General features: G+C 40.1%; 2 protein-coding genes across 2 annotated transcripts; one reads left to right on the top strand and one right to left on the bottom strand.

The window, feature by feature from the left end:
• The first annotated feature begins 4,012 nt into the window (after positions 1-4,012).
• LOC141585949 (10 kDa chaperonin 1, chloroplastic-like) lies at positions 4,013-12,775 on the top strand. The gene is made up of 6 exons (XM_074407029.1): positions 4,013-4,193; positions 4,360-4,418; positions 4,528-4,578; positions 6,067-6,132; positions 6,210-6,257; positions 12,541-12,775. Exons 1-6 carry the CDS (start codon positions 4,103-4,105, stop codon positions 12,637-12,639), a joined length of 414 nt encoding a protein of 137 aa, XP_074263130.1. The 5' UTR covers positions 4,013-4,102; the 3' UTR covers positions 12,640-12,775.
• Positions 12,776-13,516: 741 nt separating this feature from the next.
• LOC141585948 (protein TRIGALACTOSYLDIACYLGLYCEROL 4, chloroplastic-like) lies at positions 13,517-17,179 on the bottom strand. The gene is made up of 5 exons (XM_074407028.1): positions 16,720-17,179; positions 15,378-15,627; positions 14,773-15,157; positions 14,195-14,472; positions 13,517-13,830 (listed from the first exon to the last, which is right to left on the bottom strand). Exons 1-5 carry the CDS (start codon positions 16,992-16,994, stop codon positions 13,636-13,638), a joined length of 1,383 nt encoding a protein of 460 aa, XP_074263129.1. The 5' UTR covers positions 16,995-17,179; the 3' UTR covers positions 13,517-13,635.
• Between the last annotated feature and the right edge of the window lie 5,720 nt (positions 17,180-22,899).

Genomic DNA, 22,899 nt, shown 5'->3' with positions numbered 1-22,899 from the left:
AGTTGGTCAACACAAACCTTGATGAAGTTCATGTAATCGAAGGTGGTTTGATTTGTGGTTTTCACGATGGAATCGAATCGTTCTTTGAGTTGCATTATGTGTGCTCGTGATGGGTTGGCATAGGTGTTAGCAAGGATATCCCATGCCTCTTTTGCGGTTTTAGCCCTTACTATTAGCGGTTGTAAGGCGGCAGTGAGAGTGCCCATAAGGGCTCCAAGTATGAGACCGTCTTGTTTGAGCCAACTGATAGGCTATCGCACACCTATGCAAAGATAATATTTATACCCTAGCAAAACAAATGAATGTAGTACGTAGGGGTCGAACCACAAAGAGACGAGAGTTGTTAATTAGTTGTTATGGGTTGAATTCTATCGAGGTCGGTTACGTTTGATTGATTGGTTTGGTTTGATGATTAGAAAATAATAAACTAAATGATAAAAGGAGTCTGGGGAAGTCGGATCACACATGCAAATTATTTAAATGCTTAAATTAGACACATGAGTTGATGAAATGCTACGGCATTAGTATCAACCATAGACCGGGGTCCTAGAGAAACTCTCGTCCATGACTAGGTCGTCCTACTACACATGCTTAGTCTAATTCAATTCTGTGCCTCTCGACTTTAGAACGAATGAACAAACTTAATCGATGAACAAGGCCTTTAAACAAAGATTAAACGTTAAGGTGCAAAAATGTGATAGAAACAATTAGACAATATTATTCCATCCTAGTTTATTATGTTACAAATACTTTTTATGCATGACTCCCTTCATTCCCTAGATAAAAGAAACTATTCTAACATGTTGAAAGCGTAAACTAAACTAATGACAAATAAAATGATGAACAACATAATGAAAATAGAATAAGAATTACCTCGAATGGAAATGAAAATGGAAATAGAAGAACAATAGAACAAACTTGAAATGTAACTTGGAATTATACTTGAAATGGAATTGTAATGTAATTGCTAAAGGAAATGTAAACAAACTAAACTAAATTAAGCTAACCTAAACTAACTACTAAAATTTAGAGAGAATTTAGATGGAAAAATATGTGTAAGAGTTGTTAGAGGTGTCCCCGATGGTCGAGCATAGGCTCATATTTATAGGAAAACAATAGGAGTAACGCATGTACCAAGGATGAGCCAACCCCGATCAGATTTGGCAACCTCGATCGGGGTCGTAGTGTCCATCATATTTTCTCTTAATCTCGTCCTTAATTGCAAATGGTATCCTATGTTGACGATTAATGCCTTGTTTAATGGTGCGATTAAGAGCATTAAGGAGGGTATCTTAATAATTTCCAAGCATCCTAAGCTCTTCTTAGCATCCAATATTTTTCACCATAATTTGGACTTTGAATTTGGGCTTAACTTACATATTGACTTTGCTTGCATTTTCATTTTGATCCAACACTTTCTTCATGCAAAATCCATGCACTTCCAACACTTAGTCCAATCTTGCTCTCGTACTTAGCCTGCTTCTATTGTTGGCACATTTTATAGTACTTTAGCTCATTTAGCTCATTTTCCTACAAAATACACTTGAACACACAATTGCACTAGAAACACAATATTAGCTTAAAAACACTTTGATAAGTGCTAAATGATATGTAAAATCAAACTAATATAAGGGGTTAAAATGTATAAAATATGCACTTATCACCAACTCAAGTAAGCCGGATTTGGTTGTTCAATTTTGGCATCATCGGTGATGGTTTGTGATGGTGGTGTCTCGGTTCCAGTAACGAAACCGAGAAGACTGAAGCCGAAGAGAATATTCGTCAATTGAAAACGCCAAGCAGTATAGTTTAGCGCGTTCAATTTAACGCAATGGTTGAGGTTGAGAGAGGTGAGGGGTTTCGTTGTGTCGTGGGGATTGGGAACCACGAGGTCAGTGTTGATGGTGTTACCAGCCATGGTGAGGGGTGAGATAGAAGAAGAAGAAGGGGTTTGTCGTTTGAAGGAGGTGCTGCGGCGGGGCAAAAGAGAGTGTTTGGATCGACAACCTTTTGATACCACATAAGACTAGGTTTATTGTATTGAATCAATTGTACATAAAATGAAGGGATATTCTACATGGAACCCCTCAATTTTCCGACTTTCTATATGGTACCCCTACACTTATTAAAACGTACATAGTACCCCTAATTGTTGTCATTATCACTAAGTGTACCCCTAAACTTTATTTTTCGTCAATTAAACTCAGTTTTAGGCGTTAAATGATTACTTGGACGCGTAACCAAGCTTGACATGTATCATCCCATGACATAAGGACTATATTAGGCTCAATATCCATCTTTGGACGTGATAATTTGGCAAGGAATCAATAAATTTTCCGTCAAAAACTTTTTAGCCCATATATATCAATAAATATTAGGATCGAGATGGATATTGAGCCCAATAGAGTCCTTATGTCATGGGATAATAAATGACAAGTTTAGTTACGCGTCCAAGTCATTACCTAACGCTTAAAACTGAGTTTAATTGATGGAAAATAAAGTTTAGGGGTACACTTAGGGATAATGACAACAATTAGAGGGTATAAATGTATAATGTATGTTTTAAAAAGAGTAGGGGTACCATGTAGAAAGTCAAAAAATAGAGGAGTACCATGTAGAATGTCCCTAAAATGAATGAATGATACAAGTATTTATAGGGTACAAGGATTATGGCAGCTAGGTTAAGAAAGATAATTACAAAAGATAGTTTGCCTAGTTTACAATATTCACATAATCAATTAGTATATTTCCTAATTGGATGAGATACGATTAATACAAATTACATTGACAGGCGATGACAAATTCAGAGAATAAGGACAAATGAAAAAAAACTTCAAAATCCGAATCTTCATTTAGATTATTAGTTAATCTCACTTGAGACGGTTGCTCTTTTTGTCCCAGTCGTTAACTAACCTTCTTCAGTTTTTTGAGTTATTAACTATTTAGAGCTCTATAAAATTGGGGTATTCTTCCACAAATTTTGCTGATAGACAAAACCGCTTTCGAGCATTACTACAAATTGAACTCCTATATTAATTTCGCAGGGTTCAACAATGCCCATTCATATTGTAACCAGAACATTTCATGTCAACCACATGAATCGACCTAGCCAATTCGGTTCTTCACACAAATGGGCCCAATTTCCAGTTATTTTGTTTGGGTACTGTTTCACTATCATGTACGTTTGATGAAATTAAGCGATTTAAAATAAAAGTTGTTAAAATCAAGGGATAAAAAAAGGTTATAGGCGTTCAAATTTAATTCAGTTCTAATTGTCACTGGTTTTTTCTAATTTATTCGGTTCATATGATCACCATAACATTTCAAAACCATCTTTATCTTGCTTATATTTCCAGAGTTGGGTACATCAGTATTAAACTACACAAATTCTCATTGAAGACATGACATATCCGTCACAAGCTTGTGACGGATACCATTTTACCTCACAAAGTACCCACTTTTTCTCTCTCTGCAACACTATTCATGTGGTCCCCTTTCTCCACTAACCCATTTTGTTACCATTTTATCTCACAAAATATCCGCCACAAATGGTAACCCGTCACAAGGGAGACCAATTGATTAAACTATATGAACTTGGTTTGTTCATCTTACCGAAACAAGAGGCAATTCATTAGATTCCGTATCTATTAACTTTTTTTTCAGGGGCGCCTTATGAATTTAGTCGTTCCCCCCTAAATTTTTTCGCCTCCCTTAAGTTTAAATCCTGGCTCCGCCACTCAAGGAACAGGTGGGGGATGAAGGTAGAGTGCGGGACGAAGGGTGGTCGGTCGGCGCAAGGTCGGCTGGAGCGAAGTGCGGGGCAGGAGGTGGTGGCCTGAGGTGGTGAAAAGAAGTGGTGATGGGAGATGAGGGAGTTGGACAAAATAATTGGGTGAGGGTATGAAAAAATGATAAAGATAATCTTGTAAAAGTCGTATGTAAAAGAAGTAAAATTCGTATTTGGGAAAGCACGTCCCGAGGTATATTAGACGCCACTTAAAAGGACACTCCAAATTTTCTCAACACAAGAACATTCAAGAAATAACAATCCAACCTTTAACCCAACAACCTTTACCCCCAAAAACTCCAACTAAGCTTATCCATGGCTTCCACAACTTCATTCTTCACTCTTTCAAAATCCATTTCTCTACCAACCTCCTCATTTCCTCGTAATTCTAACTTTACTTTACTGGGTATTTCTCACTTTCCTAATTTTCATTTTATTTTTATCGTGTAAGACCGTTGTTTGTACCGTCATAAATCAATATTTAACCCATCGTCTTACCTTTTGAGACGGTCTTATTCTATAATTTGTGTTTTTCGATAAATTCCTACTTACATTTTTGTTGTAATTTTCAGGTAAAACGCCGCAGTCATTTAAAATCAACGCTGTTGCGGTAAAATGGGAACCCTCCAAGGTAAATTCTCGTATTCCCCAATTCTGCATTATTTGGGTAATAAATTGATAAATATTGGGGTTTAATTACTTTAATATGTTAATTGAAGTTTGCATATTTAATTTTGTAGGTGGTTCCTCAGGCTGATAGGGTTTTAATTCGTCTTGAGGACCTTCCTGAGGTAAATTATATTCCTAATCATTTGTTTACCTTTTTGTTTAATTGTTTGCGATGGGTATTTTAATCGAAGGTAAACAAATGTTAGGACGGAGTGAGTAATTTTAATTATAGTGCCCATGGGAAAAGATTTTATAGTTTTGATTTGTCAATCAATGTCTAAGTCTAACATGAGTATGTGATTTTTATGATAATTCTTGGTTAAGACCGTCCAAAGTTAAGATGAACTCACAAATGATATAAATATAAGACAAAAAAGCATATGATTGTGAGAGGTATTAACTTAAGACGGTTTTAGGAAGACCTGTTGTTTTATGATTGAAGTATGGCATTCTTAGTTGCTACTCTCTAGTGTGGGATTGCATAGTGTCTTGAGTTATTGTTGGTTGTAATAGTTGGGGAAATATGTTGTTTATGCAAATTTAAGTTGCTGGGAGATGGAGGTTCGATGAGACTTTGTGTAGATAGATGTCTATAATGTAACCGAAGTTGACCTGTTGGAAGTTTTAATGTGTTATTGAGTTCTTGCCGGAATTGTCAATAGAATGAAGGATTGTCAACATTGTTATAAATCACGAGACGAAGAATATTTAACATTTTAACTGAAACGTACAATTTTTTTTATGAGCTTATGTCTTAAACCCCAGTTACACGTAGCATGGTATTTAAACAAAGTCATGCCGCTAAAATGGGACTGTTTTGAAAAGGATTTGATGATTACCATGTCCGAGTTTTGCCACATGTTGAGGCAATATCAGCAGTATGAATCGAGATTAGCCTGTGACAGCCTATCTCCCTGTACCATGTCTGAAAGTGAAATTTATGATTGGAAACTTTCACTATAGTTTGGTGTTTGGTCTCGGTCTCGGTCCCTTTATATTGTTCATTTAAAACATTTGGAGCTCTTAGTTCAAATATTACAATGTGGATTCATTGTCTTAAATGGTTGATGATGGAGCAACGACTAAGGGGTGCTAGCATTGAAATCTATCGACTTCGCAAAATGTTTACCATCCAACCACTGAGACAAGGGGGAGTCAAGTAAATAGTTTACAACTTTATATACTGAAGCGTATATCAAGCATAAAAAAAGTACAGGGCAGGCCCTGGCCCTCTTATCCATGCCATAACTGCCATTGATGGATTGACCTGTGGCTAGATATTCACGGTTTCATGGTGTTTTTTAGGTTTTAGTTAGAGAAGCTCGGGGTACTTCATGATTGTTCATGTTCCCATTGTTCGCATTGCATTGGGGCAGATTTTAACCAAGAACCTTGAACAAACCCTTTCTTAAAAAATTACATAAGCTTCTGAAGTCATATTCATTGTTTGATTGTAACTGCATGGCATTCAAGTACTCATTTATACCGCTAATCTTATTTAAGCAGCCTCTTTCCATGAAACGTCTGATTTGATGCTGAGCATTTGATGCCTTTTGTTGTTTTAATCTCTGAAATATGTCGTGACACCTTTTTTTTTCTTATCAACTTAGAAATCTGCTGGAGGAGTACTTTTGCCAAAGTCAGCTGTGAAGTTCGAGAGGTACCTAATGGGAGAGGTACGGAAATTCTCCTAATTTGACAGCATTGCTTGATTTTTTGGTCAAACTTTTGAAACACTATTTCATCTTTTCAGGTTCTCTCTGTGGGTTCTGAGGTTGTGGAAGTGGAGACTGGGAAAAAGGTACACTGAATGGATTCTCTAAGTTGTACTTGTGTTTTTTCAAATTGTAACGTATTTCCTCATAATTTTTACATAATCTAATAAAACCCCCAAGGGGCTGTTTGGTAATTGGATCTCAGGAACGGGAATAAAGGACTCTCATTCCCTTTACCCTCTCTTTACCCCGAATCCCTCCACACTCATTCCCCCACCCCCTAGAGTATTCCATTCCCTATCCTCATTTACCCAACCACCCTAACCTAACCACTAATACCCACCATCACCATCCCTTCCTCACTACCGCAGTTGCTGCCATACCGTTCATCTCAGTGCCGCTGGCAGCTCCACCACCGGTGGCCCCCCCTTGCTGCCTCCGCCCCTTAAAATGTCGCTGCCACCATAAGGCAACCTCAAAAACAACCTTACACCCCAGTACCCCACCTCCACAATTTCACCCACCACCTCTCATTCCCATTATCCCCTCTCCCCACTGACGAAAACGCCTAGATATGGTGTTTCTGGGAGTGGGGATTTCGAGGATGGGCGTGGTGGGTGAGCCGTGAGGTGGTGGACGTGGCGTTTGTAGGTTGTTTTGGGAGTTATCTTAGGGTGGGGATTGCATTTTATGGGGTGGCGGTGGCACGTGATGAGTCACTGGCGCCGGATAGGGGGCTGCTGGCGACGACGGTGACAGTAAGGTGATCCGTGTGACAGCAGGTCTGGCGGTTGTGGGGTGGGGGAGGTGGTTTGGGTGGTGGTTTAAGGGTGAGTTCAAATTTGGGGGTTATTTTTTCATTCTCTTTCATGGCATACCAAAGAAGTGATAGAAAAGGGTATTCCTTTCCTTTCCCTTCCTATCCCTTCCCTCATTGAATTCCCTTACTCTTTGTTGAACCAAACGCCCCATAATTGGGGCTTGATTCATTACTCCTAAATGAGATGCCGCAACATCCCTAAATGTTTTGGGAAAGCACAATCGATGAAAAACGCCCACTATTTGACCATGGCCTAACATGAGCAAGCTCATACGCAACAAAAAATATCGCTTCTTCCATGCTGCCGTCTCGACAAGTCTAGTACAGTCGCCTTCGATAATGGCTCTCCGACAGCCACCCAGCTCTCCTTGTTTCCTTATACCAGCAAGCACGGCTTCTGCCTCGGCATACTTCGGCTCCCTTGATCCTCAATCTTGAACCCCGTCACCCCACTTATAACTTACCACCACTCCACTACACCAGATGCATCTCTACACACCACACTAATTCCCACAGACCATCAACCACGTCTCGTCTGCTTCCAAATTAATATTTCATTCCCCTCCCTCCCTTGGCCCCGTCCATCCCATCTTCGCTTCTTCCCTATCATCTCTTCTCCCTTACACTCCTCCACCTCCCTCATTTTGCAACTCACACCTTTCTCATCACATCATCCGGTTCCGCACCCCCCCCCCTACCACCACGAATATGACCCCCCCCCCTCTCTCTCTCTCATGCCACCGCTCGTTACCCGTCTCCACCGGTACCTCCAACGCCAACCCTTCCATTATCCCTCCTACTCACCCCCACAATCTCGAATAGGAAGACAAGTATCTATGTTGCTGAATCAAAACGGACAGGTGTATAGCCATCATTCTCTAGCTTTAACCGAATAGCGATATTACATCTCATAGCCAAAGCATCATTGCACAATTGGCAGAAGAAAAACTTTATTTCCAAGCGAGAGGGAGGCTTTCAGATACGGTTCCAAAACCTCTTTTCACGCTCAAAATCCGATTGTATTCCGACAACAACAACAACATCGAGCCTTAATCCCAAAATGATTTGGGGTCGGCTGACATGAATCATCCTTTCGAACCGTCCGATTGTATTCCAGACGAATCTAACAATTACCGTCGTATTCGAGATCCTAACACCAATCATTAGTCGATCAAAGGGAGCTCAAATGAATGTTCAAAATTTGTTCTTGCTCAAACAGAAGAAAAATCGTCTCTAGCACATGTTGATTCTAGACCGTCGTATCCTCCTGTGAAAAATCCGCAACTTGTATGTACTTGTCCTTCACTCCCCTAGGCGTAATAAGTAATAACCGAATTCCCTGTATCCAAGGGTCAAGGCCCCCCCATATTTTGTACTCGTTCCGTCACCCATCCATTTCCGCATAACCAGCCTTAGCATCTCCTTCGCATCCTTAATGCTCCTCCATGGCTCCATGTATAGCTTGGGTTACCAGTAGCACTCAACTCCATCTCCATAAATGAATGACCCAAAAATTACTTTGCCATCAAGACCCATCTCCATGATCGCCATGCTTGTTTTCCCAAAACAGCCTTATTAAACTTGCTAAACTTGCTGAAGTCAGTCCTTCAATCCGAGGCTCTCTCTACATTTCGTATGACACCGTTTCTCCCAAGTTACATAAGGAATTTTCTTCTTCCAAGTTTCAGACCCCCATTTTTGTACCCCCACCAGAACTTTGAGACAACGGAATAGATCCTACTCCTCCACTACCCAAACACCCAAGGCGCCCCAGGCTGCAGCAACCAACACCTTCCTTCCCGTCGTAGTATCTTTACTAAATGACATCCTCGTCTTATCAAGATTAACAAGCTGACCCCAAGTTTTATATCTTGTCAACTACTTGCCTCGCCTCCCTCTCTCTTGCTTTAGCAAAAAAAAATGCCGTCGTCGTCAAACCGGTCGCAACTGTTCTTCGAACGATACTTGACATGACCTCTGCATAAATACGGAAAAGATAGGGCGAGAGGGGGTTCCCTTGCCCGCTTAATCTACCACTCCTCAACCCATGAATAATAAAACCCTTTTAGCTTCATACAACCTGATCATAATTTTCAAATGTCTCATTTCAATGCCATGTGCCCTCCACTCCTTCTAGAATATTTATGCCTCATACGCCACCAGAATATTATTCATTATAAGCCTTTGGGAGGTAAAGGCGCTTTAGCTCTCACTCACATTACCAAGGAACTTCTTCAACCTATTAGCCAATAGAGACATTTTATAAAGCACGTGCATAAACTAATAGGCGACCATCTTATGGAACCTTTTTTTTAGGAATCATAACAATCGGTGACCTGTTCAACCGTAGGAAGTGTGCTATTCAATAAGTTTGATAGAAAAGCGCCTTGAGCAAGGTTGCATGGTTCAAGGTTCGGTTTGGTTCGAATTTGTTATTCGAGTATGTAGTTTGCTACCTATAGTGAACTGGGTTCGAAAAAGAACTTTGTTCGGTTTCCTCAAACAATAATTAGTAAAGAACACTAAACAAAATTCTACAACAATGGCAAAAAGAAGAAAAAGTTCCTGTAAGTTGAACATTCCAAATTTACAACAAAACAAAACAAAACAAAAAGAGTTGCAAATAGTGTTCTTCCTAGAATTTTAGGAAACAATCTTACCCACACCTTAACTCCCCTAACCTAATTATTAAATCTTCTAAATAATCTCTCTTTGGATTGATAATATTTGATATGCCATTATTGGAAGGTCCTTGCTTGTAGCTACCAGGGAAGTGAGCAAGAACCCTCATATTTGAATGAATGAGTACAAGCTTGTTCCCACGTGCTCCATTGAGTCGGTTTCTGTTTGTATTGTGGATATATGTGCTCCACACCCTCTCAACTGAACTCCTTATTGGTTGTGAAACTCTTATGGAGATTCTGCAACTCCAAGTCTCACCAAGAGATGAGATACATAATCACTGCAGCAACCATGGCTTGCTTCACGTAATCCTAAAATCCCTTCTTTGGCGTGGAAGGCTTATAATTATTGACGTAAAACTGTCAGCCTCATCTTAACTAATTTTATCAAAGACTTTAAGACTCCATTGACAACTTTTTGGTCGGGCGCCTCGGATAACCACCACGTGCGGCGTTTTTCAAGTAATTAACATCATGAAACTATGAGTTTAGAGAAAACCCAAGTCAATGCAGTGAGATGTTCATTTTTTCTCATCTATTAACTAATATACCCTCCATTTTTTTGGTTATGTTTGTGCATTATATCTTTTATCTTGCCAATCATGCAATACATATTCTATAAACCTCTATCATTTTGTGCGCCCTTCCCCATTATTGAATCTTATCATCATGTAAAGGGTTATGTTCTTATATACGTTGTCTACTTCATCCCAGAAATCACCAATCATTATTGCAACTCTCTCCCTAAAGCCTCATCACCCATCTACACTTAGAAAGTCTTTATAACAACAAAATTGTGGACCAAGCCAAGTTTTTGCAACCTTTAACAACTTCAAATTAGAATGGGTGCGGAACATATGTTAGCATTTGACAATTTTTGAAGTTTTTAACTATCTCCTTACTTTTATTATATGTTTCAGTCATCCACTCAAATGATGTAGCGAAATCTTTAAACATCAAATTCATCGTATGTACAACACAAGGAGACCAAAAGATGTGTTTATGTACCTTTTCTACGACATTTTAGGGGTCGATTTCATCTATGATGTGAGTAGATTATTGGCGATATTCTTCCTTGCATATACATGAACATAGAGCCTCAGTTCGGCGAGAAGTGAATATGTTTTTTTGGGAGAAGATAAAACAGGGAAGAATATCACCAATTATCGACTCAAACAAAGAGATGAAATCGGCCCCGCAAATGTCCTTCTAGTAGTCACTAATAATGCAATGCTGCAGGAAAAGACATTAGAAAGGTACATAAACACATCTTTTGGTCTCCTTTTGTTGTACAAACGGTGAATTTGATATTTAAAGATTTTGCTAGCTTATTTAAGTGGATGAGAAACATATAATAAAGGTAAGAAGATAGTTAAATACTTTAAAAATCATCAAATTGGTCAAACATATGTTCCCCACCCATTGTGATTTGGAGTTGTTAAAGATTGCAAAACTCGGTTTGGTTCACCTTTTTTGTTATTAGAAAGAAATCAAGAATTTCTAAGTGTAGAGGTGCTCTTGCTATCACTGATGTTCAAAGGGGATGGAAAGTTTGGGCTAAAGAGAGTTGCGGCAAACATAAATGACAGTGATTTCGGAGTGAAGTAGACAACTTAATAAAAATAATAAAACCCCTTTGCGTGATGATAAGATTCGTTGATGGGAAAGGGCACAAAATGGATGTTATGAGAAGATGGATTATATGATAGGCGAGATATAATGCGCAACATGTACAACATGTACTGGATTGGGTGAAAATGGAGGATATAGTAGCTCATAGATGGGAGAAAATGAACATACCGTTGCATTGTCTTAAGTTTGTTCCTAACCCACAGTTTTATGATGCTAATTATTTGAAAAAAGCCGCGCATGTTGGTCATCCGAGGCGCCCGCCAAATGCTGACTCAGAAGTTGTTAATGGTTCGACAAGCCTTCGATAACACATTTAATAAGAGGCAGATTTCAGCACTTCGTTATTTAGGATATTCTATGTTGTATCCATGAATTTTTGGGGTTTTTAAGTTGCACCCCCGCGTTTATAAAATTCTACACTTCTATAACTCTATATCATATCTATATTGTTTCTCTCCGCTAACTTGATTCATTTGCTTATCTATTAAATCATTCATTAACCATGCCGTTTGCCAATTAAACTACTCAACCTATTAGCCTGCCGAATTAACAACTCATGAAACCTCCATTATCATTTAATGTCTCGTGGATGAGGTTTTAATATTAGTTTGCGCTTGTTAAAGGTGATTTGTGATGCTTCTCATTTAGAGAGTGGCGTAAAGTTAATAGGCGAGAATGAAGGTTCAATAATGGTTGTCCAGGGAGGAGGGAAGTTAATGGAAAGCTGAAGGGTCATGGTGAAGAATAAGTATGAAGTTCCAGGGTACACCGTGAATTTTATAAAAGAAATGCAGAAGAAAAAAACTCAGGAGTACAACGTAGAATTTCCCTAGTTATTTACGAACTACTTCCTCCTACCCATTTGACTTTTATGGTCTACAAGATGATAGTTTGACCTCGTTTGTTTTTGTTTCAAAATTATAAATTTCCGAGCCCTCTTTTTATAACAAATGTAAATATGTCAATTTTATATTCACACTTTTAAATTTTGACTAAATATAATTGAGGTTAATATTTAACAAGGTCCACTTTTAAAAGTGGATGGGTAGTTTGGAATGGATATAAAGAGTGAGTAATTGATATAGTTGTACTAGGTATCTTTTGAAATATAAAACGAGGGTTTATAGTAGAACTAGGGAAGGCCCCCCTGGTACGGCGTAGAAATTCCCATGGATTTAAGCGATTAACTTGGCAACTTACATATGTTTCTAAGGGGTTTATATATATCTTGTGCAGGTTCTTTTCTCAGACATCAGTGCCTATGAGGTGGATCTAGGAACAGATTCTCGGCACCTGTTTTGCAAGGAGAGTGACCTCTTGGCTGTAGTCGAGTAAATGTGGCTACAGAATGCGCTTTCACTTGGTTTTCGCAATTAGATTCCGGTTTATTGTTAGGCACTGTCAATTGAATTTCACCAAATTTTCTGATGAAACGAGTTTGAGCATAGCAATGACAGTATCTTTAAATTCATGATTTCCTCCTTTTCTTATGCCCCCTAATCTGTGCTAGCGTTCAAGTCAGAGACTCGTAGTATCGGATACTGAAGACGGCTTCAAATTAGTCTACAAGAATTACAAGCTGAAATACCAAACTGGAGGGTTCTATTTAAGATTTGCAGTCTGCAGACAACTATTGTTTAGTACCCTCCTATTCTCTAAGATCTTCCACAATTCCTAAAACGGCAAATTCACAAAGATCTTCCACTTTTCTTATTAGTATATTATTTGTGGTTATCATAACTTATGACTCCACATTATCTCAAATTCACAAAGATCTTCCACTTTTCTTATTAGTATATTATTTGTGGTTATCATAACTTATGACTCCACATTATCTCCCTTACTTTTATTTACATCCACATATCACCATACCATTAAATTCTACCAAAAAAGCAATGTGGAAGAACTTAGTGAATAAGAGGGAGTATATTCTAGGGAAGCCGCCTAAAAGTGGTTGATTTACCGATCTGTGATTGTTGATCGTACGCAAACTAAACTGGATGAAAAGTAAATCTAAAAGGAAGAAAATTTTAGGAAATGAAATTCTAGTGAACTAATCCGAATGACTCATTTTGAAGATGGTGTATAGTGTAGAAGACAACCTCTCTATTTTTAGCTTATTTTGAAAAAAAATTCGTCCATGGAAGAAAATGTGTGAATCGACACAAAAGAATAATGTGGTGAATCAGACCCAATTGGGGGAGCATTCGACTCATCAAAAACACGGAACTTAATTTAGCATGCCAACAAATTACAGGAAATTTGGTAAAACAAATCACAGTTCTTCGACGAGCCTATCATCTTCTAGTACTGTAAAAAATCTAGCAGCGGTTAAAATTCAAATAGCCTCAACTCGATCATTCCTTCTTTCTTCTTTGGCGAATACCATGCCACTACCTTGCCTGATTGTAATAGCCGCAGTGAATAGCTCAAGCTACACATAAAGTCCTCCATTTGAACTCCGTGTCCCCAGGGCGACCCCAGAACGTACTTGGTGTCTATTCGAAATACTATTGGGCCTGCAACCTGCACTCAAGATCAGCTATATAAATAACTTACTCACCGCTAATCTAAAAGAGTTCGGTCCATCACCAGCCATGTGATTTGATTTCAGTTAGCCTTCGTATTAAATAAATTATAGTAAAATTAATGTTCTACGAGGTTAGAGCCTCGGTTTCCATTTCCAACGAAGCCAAATACTACCCAAAATGAGTCGACTCGATCCAAGTGGACTGAAAGTTTGGAACTTTCAAAATTTTTAGTTAAAATTTTCGAATTTTTTCGAGGTCCCCTTATACTATTACTCTTTTGCCCTCGCTGACTTAAAATCCTGGCTCCGCCATGGAGGTTTCTAGCTTAGACTAAATATATCAAAGCCTAGAGAGGTTACCTGCTGTTGGAAGATAAGACCGAGTCTGGGAAGTGACTTCGGATTGTCCTGACAGATATTCTTTGCAAGACCAGCGAGAGAGGACACATCAAGACGTGCATCTATTCTAGTTAGATCCCCATAAATCTTTCGGAACTTGCCATGCTGAAAAGTATAGCACAGTGAACCAAACATATCAGCAAACAAGGGATTTCCTTTCTTATAACTGTTGGACCCACTATTGCCATTTCCTCTTGACGGGTTATCTTCACGCCAAAGCCAAGATCCGAAGGTGCCACCTAAGAGAATATCAATAACTCCGAAGCTTAAAAAATCAAACATGACGAACAATCACCGACATTGTAAGAGAATTAAAATCATTTGAGGATGCCAGCCCTTTTAAGATCATGTATATTTATAAACTAGCACTAACTCAACGGTTGAGCAGTAATTATTTGCAGACGTAGGTCAGAGATTTAGTTCTTAACCCCCGCTAAGCTTTGCCTATAAGTAACCAACTCAAGTTGCAAAGCGTGTCACTATTTAGTATTTTCGATGAATATCCAAAGAATGGAAAGAATTTGATAAAGAGAGACTACCTATAATAGCTGAAATAGAAGCGTGAGGTTCTTTCAGGCGCACATCATAAGCAGGCCGCCAAAACTTGCCTTGCGTAGTCTCTATGTAGAGATCGTCATCTGTCTCCTTTACCCTCCATAAATCCTGGCTCTTCTCATATGAAAAAGCACCTCTGGCGCATAACCCAGGGAGTAAAGCCGCAGGTACCTCACTATCTACTGTATTAACCACAGCCTGAGGTTTCCCTCCATTCTTGTGTACCCCAAAACGATAGCGAAACCCCAAGTCAGAAGTAAGAGAAGATAAATCTAAAGAGATTGACTCCGGAATATTCCAATATTTTCCTTTATAATCGACAAACAGTTCAGGCCATGCTGCATCCACTGTAAGGTCATGATAAGGGAGCTGCAGAAATTGAGACAGTAAATACACTCAATTGAGAAACTAAGACAGTTTACGAAGTTCACATTTCGTCCAAAGAGTCAACAACAACAACAATATCAGAGCCTTAATCCCAAAATGATTTGGGGTCGGCTGACATGAATCATCCTTTAGAACCGTCCAAAGAGTCAAAGACAACAATTTTAACTTGCATGAAATAAAGAAAAGTAAATCAAACACTTGCCTTGTGAAATAGCATGAGTTTGTTACGGCGTCCTTTTCGTTCACCATGGGCTTCTGAACTAACGAATAGAGAAGCAGCCTCTGTGATTGGAATCTGGGTACATAAACCCAATGTATAGAGAGATTTGTCCAGGACATGTTTAGCTACATCTTTAACTGCAGAAAGATCCCATTCTTCACACGCAGAAATCTCAGCTTTAATATTCGATAACAGTTTCTGTGGACGGAATTGCCCAATCAACCCAAGCCACCTGTAAATAGTGAAGGCATTTTGTTGGCCAAGGCAGTGTAACGGGAAGAAACTCTGGACATCGAAGACACTTACCAATCAAACGAAATGCTAATGAATGTACGATTCATGTATCACATAACAACTCCAACAACAACATCAGAGCCTTAATCCCAAAATGATTTGGGGTCGGCTGACATGAATTATCCTTTATAACCGTCCATGGGTGAACGCACATCTCAAAATGCGAAAATATAGAAATTTTTTTAATAACTTGTAGTTGCCATATCAAAACGACAACCTAGCCTTCTCTAAACTACATTGTTCATGAATGATATACCATTGTTCATCCTACTAGGACGGGTCTCATTGTCATTCATCAGCTCTCACATAGTCTTGCTTGTGACAGACTGATGGTCAGAGTTTGTGACGTCTCACAATCCCCTTTCCTTTTTAACATTATTTAAATCGGATGTGAGTTGTCACAAGCATTAGCCAACATTTTCAAACAATACCTATCTCAGCTGCACTAGTGATGCTAACAACACAATTCAGTACCAACAACCATTTCAACACGGAACGAAAGAAACATCCTTTAACTCAAATTTCCACCACCCAACACCAGAAATTGACCACCCTACTCACATCAAGTCATTAACATTAGAGATAAAGAAACATACTTCTAAATTCTAACCCACAATTCCCCAACAAGAAGTCAACATCAACATAATCCAAAATTCTCAACTCCTCAAGGGCTCCTGCAAATGACGAGGAAAGGAGAATCGGGTCTACGCAGCATTACCCATTAACCCATTACCCTTAGCTAACAATACAAAGAGACTGTTTCCGAAAACCACATTACAACATCAATTCAACACACAAAGATGATATCATTTTCTAACCCGAAATCCCAATGCCTCAAGGGCTCCCACAAATAGCTAGGCAAGAGGAGTCGAGTCGGATGTACACAGCATTACCCTGAGCTAACAACACAAAGAGATTGTTTCCGAATAATCAAACTATATCATCAATTCAACACATACAAATTCCACAACACAAAAAATAATTCCTTTACCAAAAAAACCCAAAAAAAAGGGAGAAATTCAAAACTAACCAATCCCCAATTGAAGGCCGAAGAAGAAGAGACTGAAGAGCAAAAGAACCAAGTTCCTTTTTGTTAGAAGGTGAATTAAAGCAAGGAATAATACCCAAAGGAAACCCATTTTTCAAAAAAGAAAGTTGTTGGACTCTAAGCGCTCGCCCGGCCCGAGCTCCATCAATGGGAAACGGGTCACCAGGTATGGCTTTAGCACATCCATCAAGGTTAACTGGGCTTGATAATTCAAGGTCATAGAATGCTGCATCCATGGCTGTATTTAAATTCGCCATTTTAGAACTGGGTTTTTTCTGGGTTGATGTGTAGTGTTGTTTGAATGTTGAAGGAGTTAAGAGAAGTGCATTTTTGTTGTGTAAGAGAGACAGGATAGAGTGAAGAAGCTGGAGTGTGGAATGAGGATTGAGTTGTAAAGGGTTTGGGGTTTTGCAATTTTGTGTTTTTCGCTTTGTGAAATACCCTATACAATTTCAGCCCCAAAAAACAAGTTTAAATCCATTTTAATAATTATTTCAATAGGTCTTGTTATAGACGGGTGGGGCGAACAAACGGGTTAAGACCTCTAATAAAATGGATAGGGGGGACAAGGTGGGGCACCCCCCATGTGCTTCCCACTTTATGGCAAATGGATATTTTGTGAGGGAAAATGGTATCCGTCTATACGTATAGACGGATAGTGTCCGTCTATAATGAGAATTTGTGTACTTATTTCTACCCGAGATAAGTTTATCGGAATTTGACACCCTCAAATATAGTCTTTTACTTCAGGAAATTTGTGTGGCCGCTTTATATGACCCAAGGAACCGTCCATGTGATTTACCGACATTTTAATTCCGGGACCCTAAAATCCTGAAAACCGTGTATTATACACTTCGATTTGAGCCGCTTCGGAAGTCGTATCGAGTCATATATCTTTTTCTCTCGTTTCTTCTACCACGTATTAAGGGTTGCGTCAGGAGTTACCCTATACTATTGCAGCCCCAAAAATCATTTTTTAATCTATTTTAACTTGTACTTGATTTCTACCCGAAACAGGTTTATCGCACACCGACACCCACAAATGTTATCTGTTACTTTTGAAAATTTGTGTGGTCGCTTTATCTGACCCGAGAAACCGTCCTTGTGATTTTCGGACATTTTTGTACCGGGACCCTAAAATTCTGAAAACCGTGTATTATACACTTCGGTTTGAGTCGTTCGGGTGGTATAACGGCTCATGTTTCTTTTTCTCTCGGTTATTCTACCATGTGTCAGGGGTCTCGCTTCAAGAGTTACCCTATACGATTTCAGCTCCAAACAACATGTTTTAATCAATTTTAACTTGGACTTGATTTCTACTCGATATTGGTTTATTGCACACTGGCACCCTCAAATATCTTTTGTTGCTTCTGAAAATTTGTGTGGTCGCTTTATCCGACCCGAGGAACCGTCCATGTGATTTACGGACATTTTTGTATCGAGACCCTAAAATCCTGAAAACCGTATATTATACACTTCGATTTGAGATGTTCTCGTGATCATAACGGGCCATGTTTCTTTTTATCTCAATTATCCTACCACGTGTCAGGGGTCGCTTCGAGAGTTACCCTATACGATTTCAGCCCCAAACAACACGTTTTAATCCATTTTAACTTGGACTTGATTTCTACCCGAGACTAGTTTAACGCACATAGTCAAGCTTACATGCCCTTTGTTGTTTCTAAAATTTTTCATGCCCGCTTTATCCGACCCAAGGAACAATCCGTATGATTTATGGACATTTTTATTCCGGTACCCTGAAATCCTCAAAACCGTATATGTTTTTCGGGATTCCGGGTTCCCGGAACAAAATTCTCCGGAAACCACATAGAAAGTTCATCGGGTCAGATAAAGCGGCCACGCAAAGTTTGAGCACCAACGGAAGACATTTGGGGGTGCTTGGTGCTACAAACCAAAGATTCGCCGAAAATCGTATTATCGTGAAAAATGTGTTAAAGCTCGTTATTTGAGGTCAAATCGAACAAAGTTGATTCTGAAATGAGCTCGGACGCGTGATTGAAAAACAGGGAGAAAAAGAAACAGGGTCCGGTACGACCTTCCGAACGGCCGAAATTAAAGTGTATAATACACGGTTTTTCGGGATTCCAGGGTCCCTGAACAAAATTCTCAGGAAATCACATAGAAAGTTCCTCGGATCAGATAAAGCGGCCACGCAAAGTTTGAGCACCAACAGAAGACATTTGGGGGTGCCGGTGTGTCACAAACCATCATTCGCCGAAACTCGGATTATCGTGAAAAACGTGTTAAAGCTCGTATTTAAGGCTGAAATCGAACAGGTTGATTCCTGAAATGAGCTCGGACGCGTGATTGAAAAACAGGGAGAAAAAGAAACAGGGTCCGGTACGACCTTCCGAACGGCTGAAATTGAAGTGTATAATACACGGTTTTTCGGGATTCCGGGGTCCCGGAACAAAATTCTCCGAAAATCACATAGAAAGAACCTCGGGTCAGATAAACCGGCCACGCAAAGTTTGAGCACCAACGGAAGACACTTGGGGTGCCGATGCGCCACAAACCAGCATTCGCCGAAACTCGGATTATCGTGAAAATTGTGTTAAAGCTCGTTATTTGAGGCTGAAATCGAACAGGTTAATTCCTGAAATGAGCTCGGACGCGTGATTGAAAAACAAGGAGAAATAGAAACAGGATCCGGTATGACCTTCCGAACGGCTGAAATTGAAGTGTAATACACGGTCTTTCGGGATTCCGGAGTCCCGGAACAAAATTCTCCGGAAATCACATAGAAAGTTCCTCGGGTCAGATAAAGCGGCCACGCAAAGTTTGAGAACCAACGGAAGAAATTTGGGGGTGCCGGTGTGCCACAAACCAGCATTCGTCGAAACTCGGATTATCGTGAAAATGTGTTAAAGCTCGTTATTTGAGGTCAAATCGAACGGGTTGATTCCTGAAATGAGCTCGGATGCGTGATTTAAAAACAGGGAGAAAAAGAAACAGGGTCTGGTACGACCTTCCGAACGGCTGAAATTGAAGTGTATAATACACGGTTTTTCGGGATTCCGGGGTTCCGGAACAAAATTATCCGGAAATCACATAGAAAGTTCCTCGGGTCAGATAAAGTGGCCACGCAAAGTTTGAGCACCAACGGAAGACATTTGGGGGTGCCGGTGTGCCAAAACCAGCATTCGCCGAAACACGGATTATCGTGAAAAATGTGTTAAAACTCGTTATTTGAGGCTGAAATCGAACAGGTTGATTCCCGAAATGAGCTCGGACGTGTGATTGAAAAACAGGAGAAAAAGAAACAGGGGTTCGCACGACCTTCCGAACGGCCAAATTGAAGTGCATAATACACGGTTTTTCGGGATTCCGGGTTCCCGGAACAAAATTATCCGGAAATCACATAGAAAGTTCCTCGAGTCAGATAAAGCGGTCACGCAAAGTTTGAGCACCAACGGAAGAAATTTGGGGGTGCCGGTGTGCCACAAACCAGCATTCGCCGAAACTCGGATTATCGTGAAAAATGTGTTAAAGCTCGTTATTTGACGCTGAAATCGAACAGGTTGATTACTGGAAAGAGCTCGGACGGGTGACTGAAAAACAGAGAGAAAAAGAAACAGGGTCCGGTACGACCTTCCGAACGGCTGAAATTGAAGTGTATAATACACGGTTTTTCGGGATTCCGGGGTCCCAAAACAAAATTCTCCGAAAATCACATAGAAAGATCATCAAGTCAGATAAAGCGGCCACGCAAAGTTTGAGCACCAACGGAAGACGTTTGGGGGTGCCGGTGTGCCACAAACCAGCATTCACCGAAACTCGGATTATCGTGAAAAATGTGTTAAAGCTCGTTATTTGAGGCTGAAATCGAACAGGTTGATTCCTGAAATGAGCTCGGAAGCGTGATTTAAAAACAGGGAGAAAAAGAAACAGGGTCCGGTACGACCTTCCGAACTAACGGAAATTGAAGTGTATAATACACGGTTTTTCGGATTCCGGGTCCCAAACAAAAATATTCGAAATCACATAGAAAGTTACTCGGATTAGATAAAGCGGCCACGCAAATTTTGAGCACCAACGGAAGACATTTGGGGGTGAAGGTGTGCCACAAACCAGCATTCGCCGAAACTCGGATTATCGTGAAAAAGTGTTAAAGCTTGTTATTTAAGGCTGAAATCGAACAGGTTGATTCCTGAAATGAGCTCGAACGCGTGATTGAAAAACAGGAAGAAAAAAAACAGGGTCCGGTACAACCTTCCGAACGGCTGAAATTGAAGTGTATTATAATACACGGTTTTTCGGGATTCCGGAATTCCGGAACAAAATTCTCCGAAAATCACATAGAAAGTTCCTCGGGTCAGATAAAGCGGTCACGCAAAATTTGAACACCAACGGAAGACATTTGGGGGTGCCGGTGTGCCACAAACCAGGAGTCGCCGAAACTCGGATTATCGTGAAACTTGTGTTAAAGCTCGTTATTTGAGGCTGAAATCGAACAGGTTGATTACTAAAATGAGCTCGGACGCGTGATTGAAAAACAAGAAAAAAAGAAACAGAGTCCGGTACGACTTCCGAACGGCTGAAATTGAAGTGTATAATACACGGTTTTTCGGGATTTCGGGGTCCCGAAACAAAATTATCCGTAAATCACATAGAAAGTTCCTCGGATCAGATAAAGCGGCCACGCAAAGTTTGAGCACCAACGGAAGACATTTGGGGGTGCCGGTGTGCCACAAACCAGCATTCGCCGAAACTCGGATTATCGTGAAAAATGTGTTAAAGCTCGTTATTTAAGGCTGAAATCGAACAGGTTGATTCCTGAAATGAGCTCGAACGCGTGATTGAAAAACAGGGAGAAAAAAAACAGGGTCTGGTACGACCTTCCGAACGGCTGAAATTGAAGTGTATAATACACGGTTTTTCGGGATTCCGGAACCCCGGAACAAAATGCTCCGAAAATCACATAGAAAGTTCCTCGAGTCAGATAAAGCGGCCACGCAAAGTTTGAGCACCAACGGAAGACATTTGGGGGTGCCGGTATGCCACAAACCAGCATTTGCCGAAACTCAGATTATCGTGAAAATTGTGTTAAAGCTCGTTATTTGAGGCTGAAATCGAACAGGTTGATTCCTGAAATGAGCTCGGATGCGTGATTTAAAAACAGGGAGAAAAAGAAACAGTGGTCCGTACGACCTTCCGAACGGCCGAAATTGAAGTGTATAATACACGGTTTTTCGGATTCGGTTCCTAACAAAATTATCCTAAATCACATAGAAAGTTCCTCGGGTCTGATAAAGTGGCCACGCAAAGTTTGAGCACCAACGGAAGACATTTGGGGGTGCCGGTGTGCCTGACAAACCAAGATTCGCCAAACACACGATTATCGTGAAAATGTGTTAAAACTCGTTATTTGAGGTCAAAATCGAACAAAGTTGATTCCTGAAATGAGCTCGGACGTGTGATTGAAAAACAGGGAGAAAAAGAAACAGGGTTCGGTACGACCTTCCGAACGGCTGAAATTGAAGTGCATAATACACGGTTTTTCGGGATTCCGGGTTCCCGGAACAAAATTATCCGGAAATCACATAGAAAGTTCCTCGAGTCAGATAAAGCGGTCACGCAAAGTTTGAGCACCAACGGAAGAAATTTGGGGGTGCTTGGTGTGCCAAAACCAAAGATTCGCCAAACTCGATTATCGTGAAAATGTGTTAAAGCTCGTTATTTGACGCTGAAATCGAACAGGTTGATTGATTATCGGAAAGAGCTCAGACGGGTGATCAAAAACAGAGAGAAAAAGAAACAGGGTCCTGCATTTACCTTCCGAACGGCCAAATTGAAGTGTATAATACACGGTTTTTCGGGATTCCGGGGTCCCAAAACAAAATTCTCCGAAAATCACATAGAAAGATCATCAAGTCAGATAAAGCGGCCACGCAAAGTTTGAGCACCAACGGAAGACGTTTGGGGGTGCCGGTGTGCCACAAACCAAAGATTCACCGAAACTCGGATTATCGTGAAAATGTGTTAAAGCTCGTTATTTGAGGTCAAATCGAACAAAGTTGATTCCCGAAATGAGCTCGGAAGCGTGATTTAAAAACAGGAGAAAAAGAAACAGGTCCTAGACGACCTTCCGAACGGCCGAAATTGAAGTGTATAATACACGGTTTTTCAGGATTCCGGGGT

The sequence above is a fragment of the Silene latifolia genome, chromosome 6, assembly GCF_048544455.1.
Source record: "Silene latifolia isolate original U9 population chromosome 6, ASM4854445v1, whole genome shotgun sequence".
Lineage (NCBI taxonomy): Eukaryota > Viridiplantae > Streptophyta > Magnoliopsida > Caryophyllales > Caryophyllaceae > Silene > Silene latifolia.
The sequence above is the reverse complement of the archived record's forward strand: the minus strand, read 5'-3'. Positions and strand labels throughout refer to the sequence as shown.

Excerpts from the sequence above, each read along its gene's own strand:
- LOC141585949 (XM_074407029.1), top strand. The coding sequence starts at position 4,103 with ATGGCTTCCACAACTTCATTCTTCACTCTTTCAAAATCCATTTCTCTA. Across the intron at positions 4,579-6,066 it reads GTCTTGAGGACCTTCCTGAG|AAATCTGCTGGAGGAGTACT; the intron begins GTAAATTATATT and ends TTATCAACTTAG. Across the intron at positions 6,258-12,540 it reads AAGTGGAGACTGGGAAAAAG|GTTCTTTTCTCAGACATCAG; the intron begins GTACACTGAATG and ends TATCTTGTGCAG.
- LOC141585948 (XM_074407028.1), bottom strand. The coding sequence starts at position 16,994 with ATGGCGAATTTAAATACAGCCATGGATGCAGCATTCTATGACCTTGAA. Across the intron at positions 15,628-16,719 it reads CGGCCTTCAATTGGGGATTG|GTGGCTTGGGTTGATTGGGC; the intron begins GTTAGTTTTGAA and ends CACTATTTACAG. Across the intron at positions 13,831-14,194 it reads GTCTTATCTTCCAACAGCAG|GTTGCAGGCCCAATAGTATT; the intron begins GTAACCTCTCTA and ends TCTTGAGTGCAG.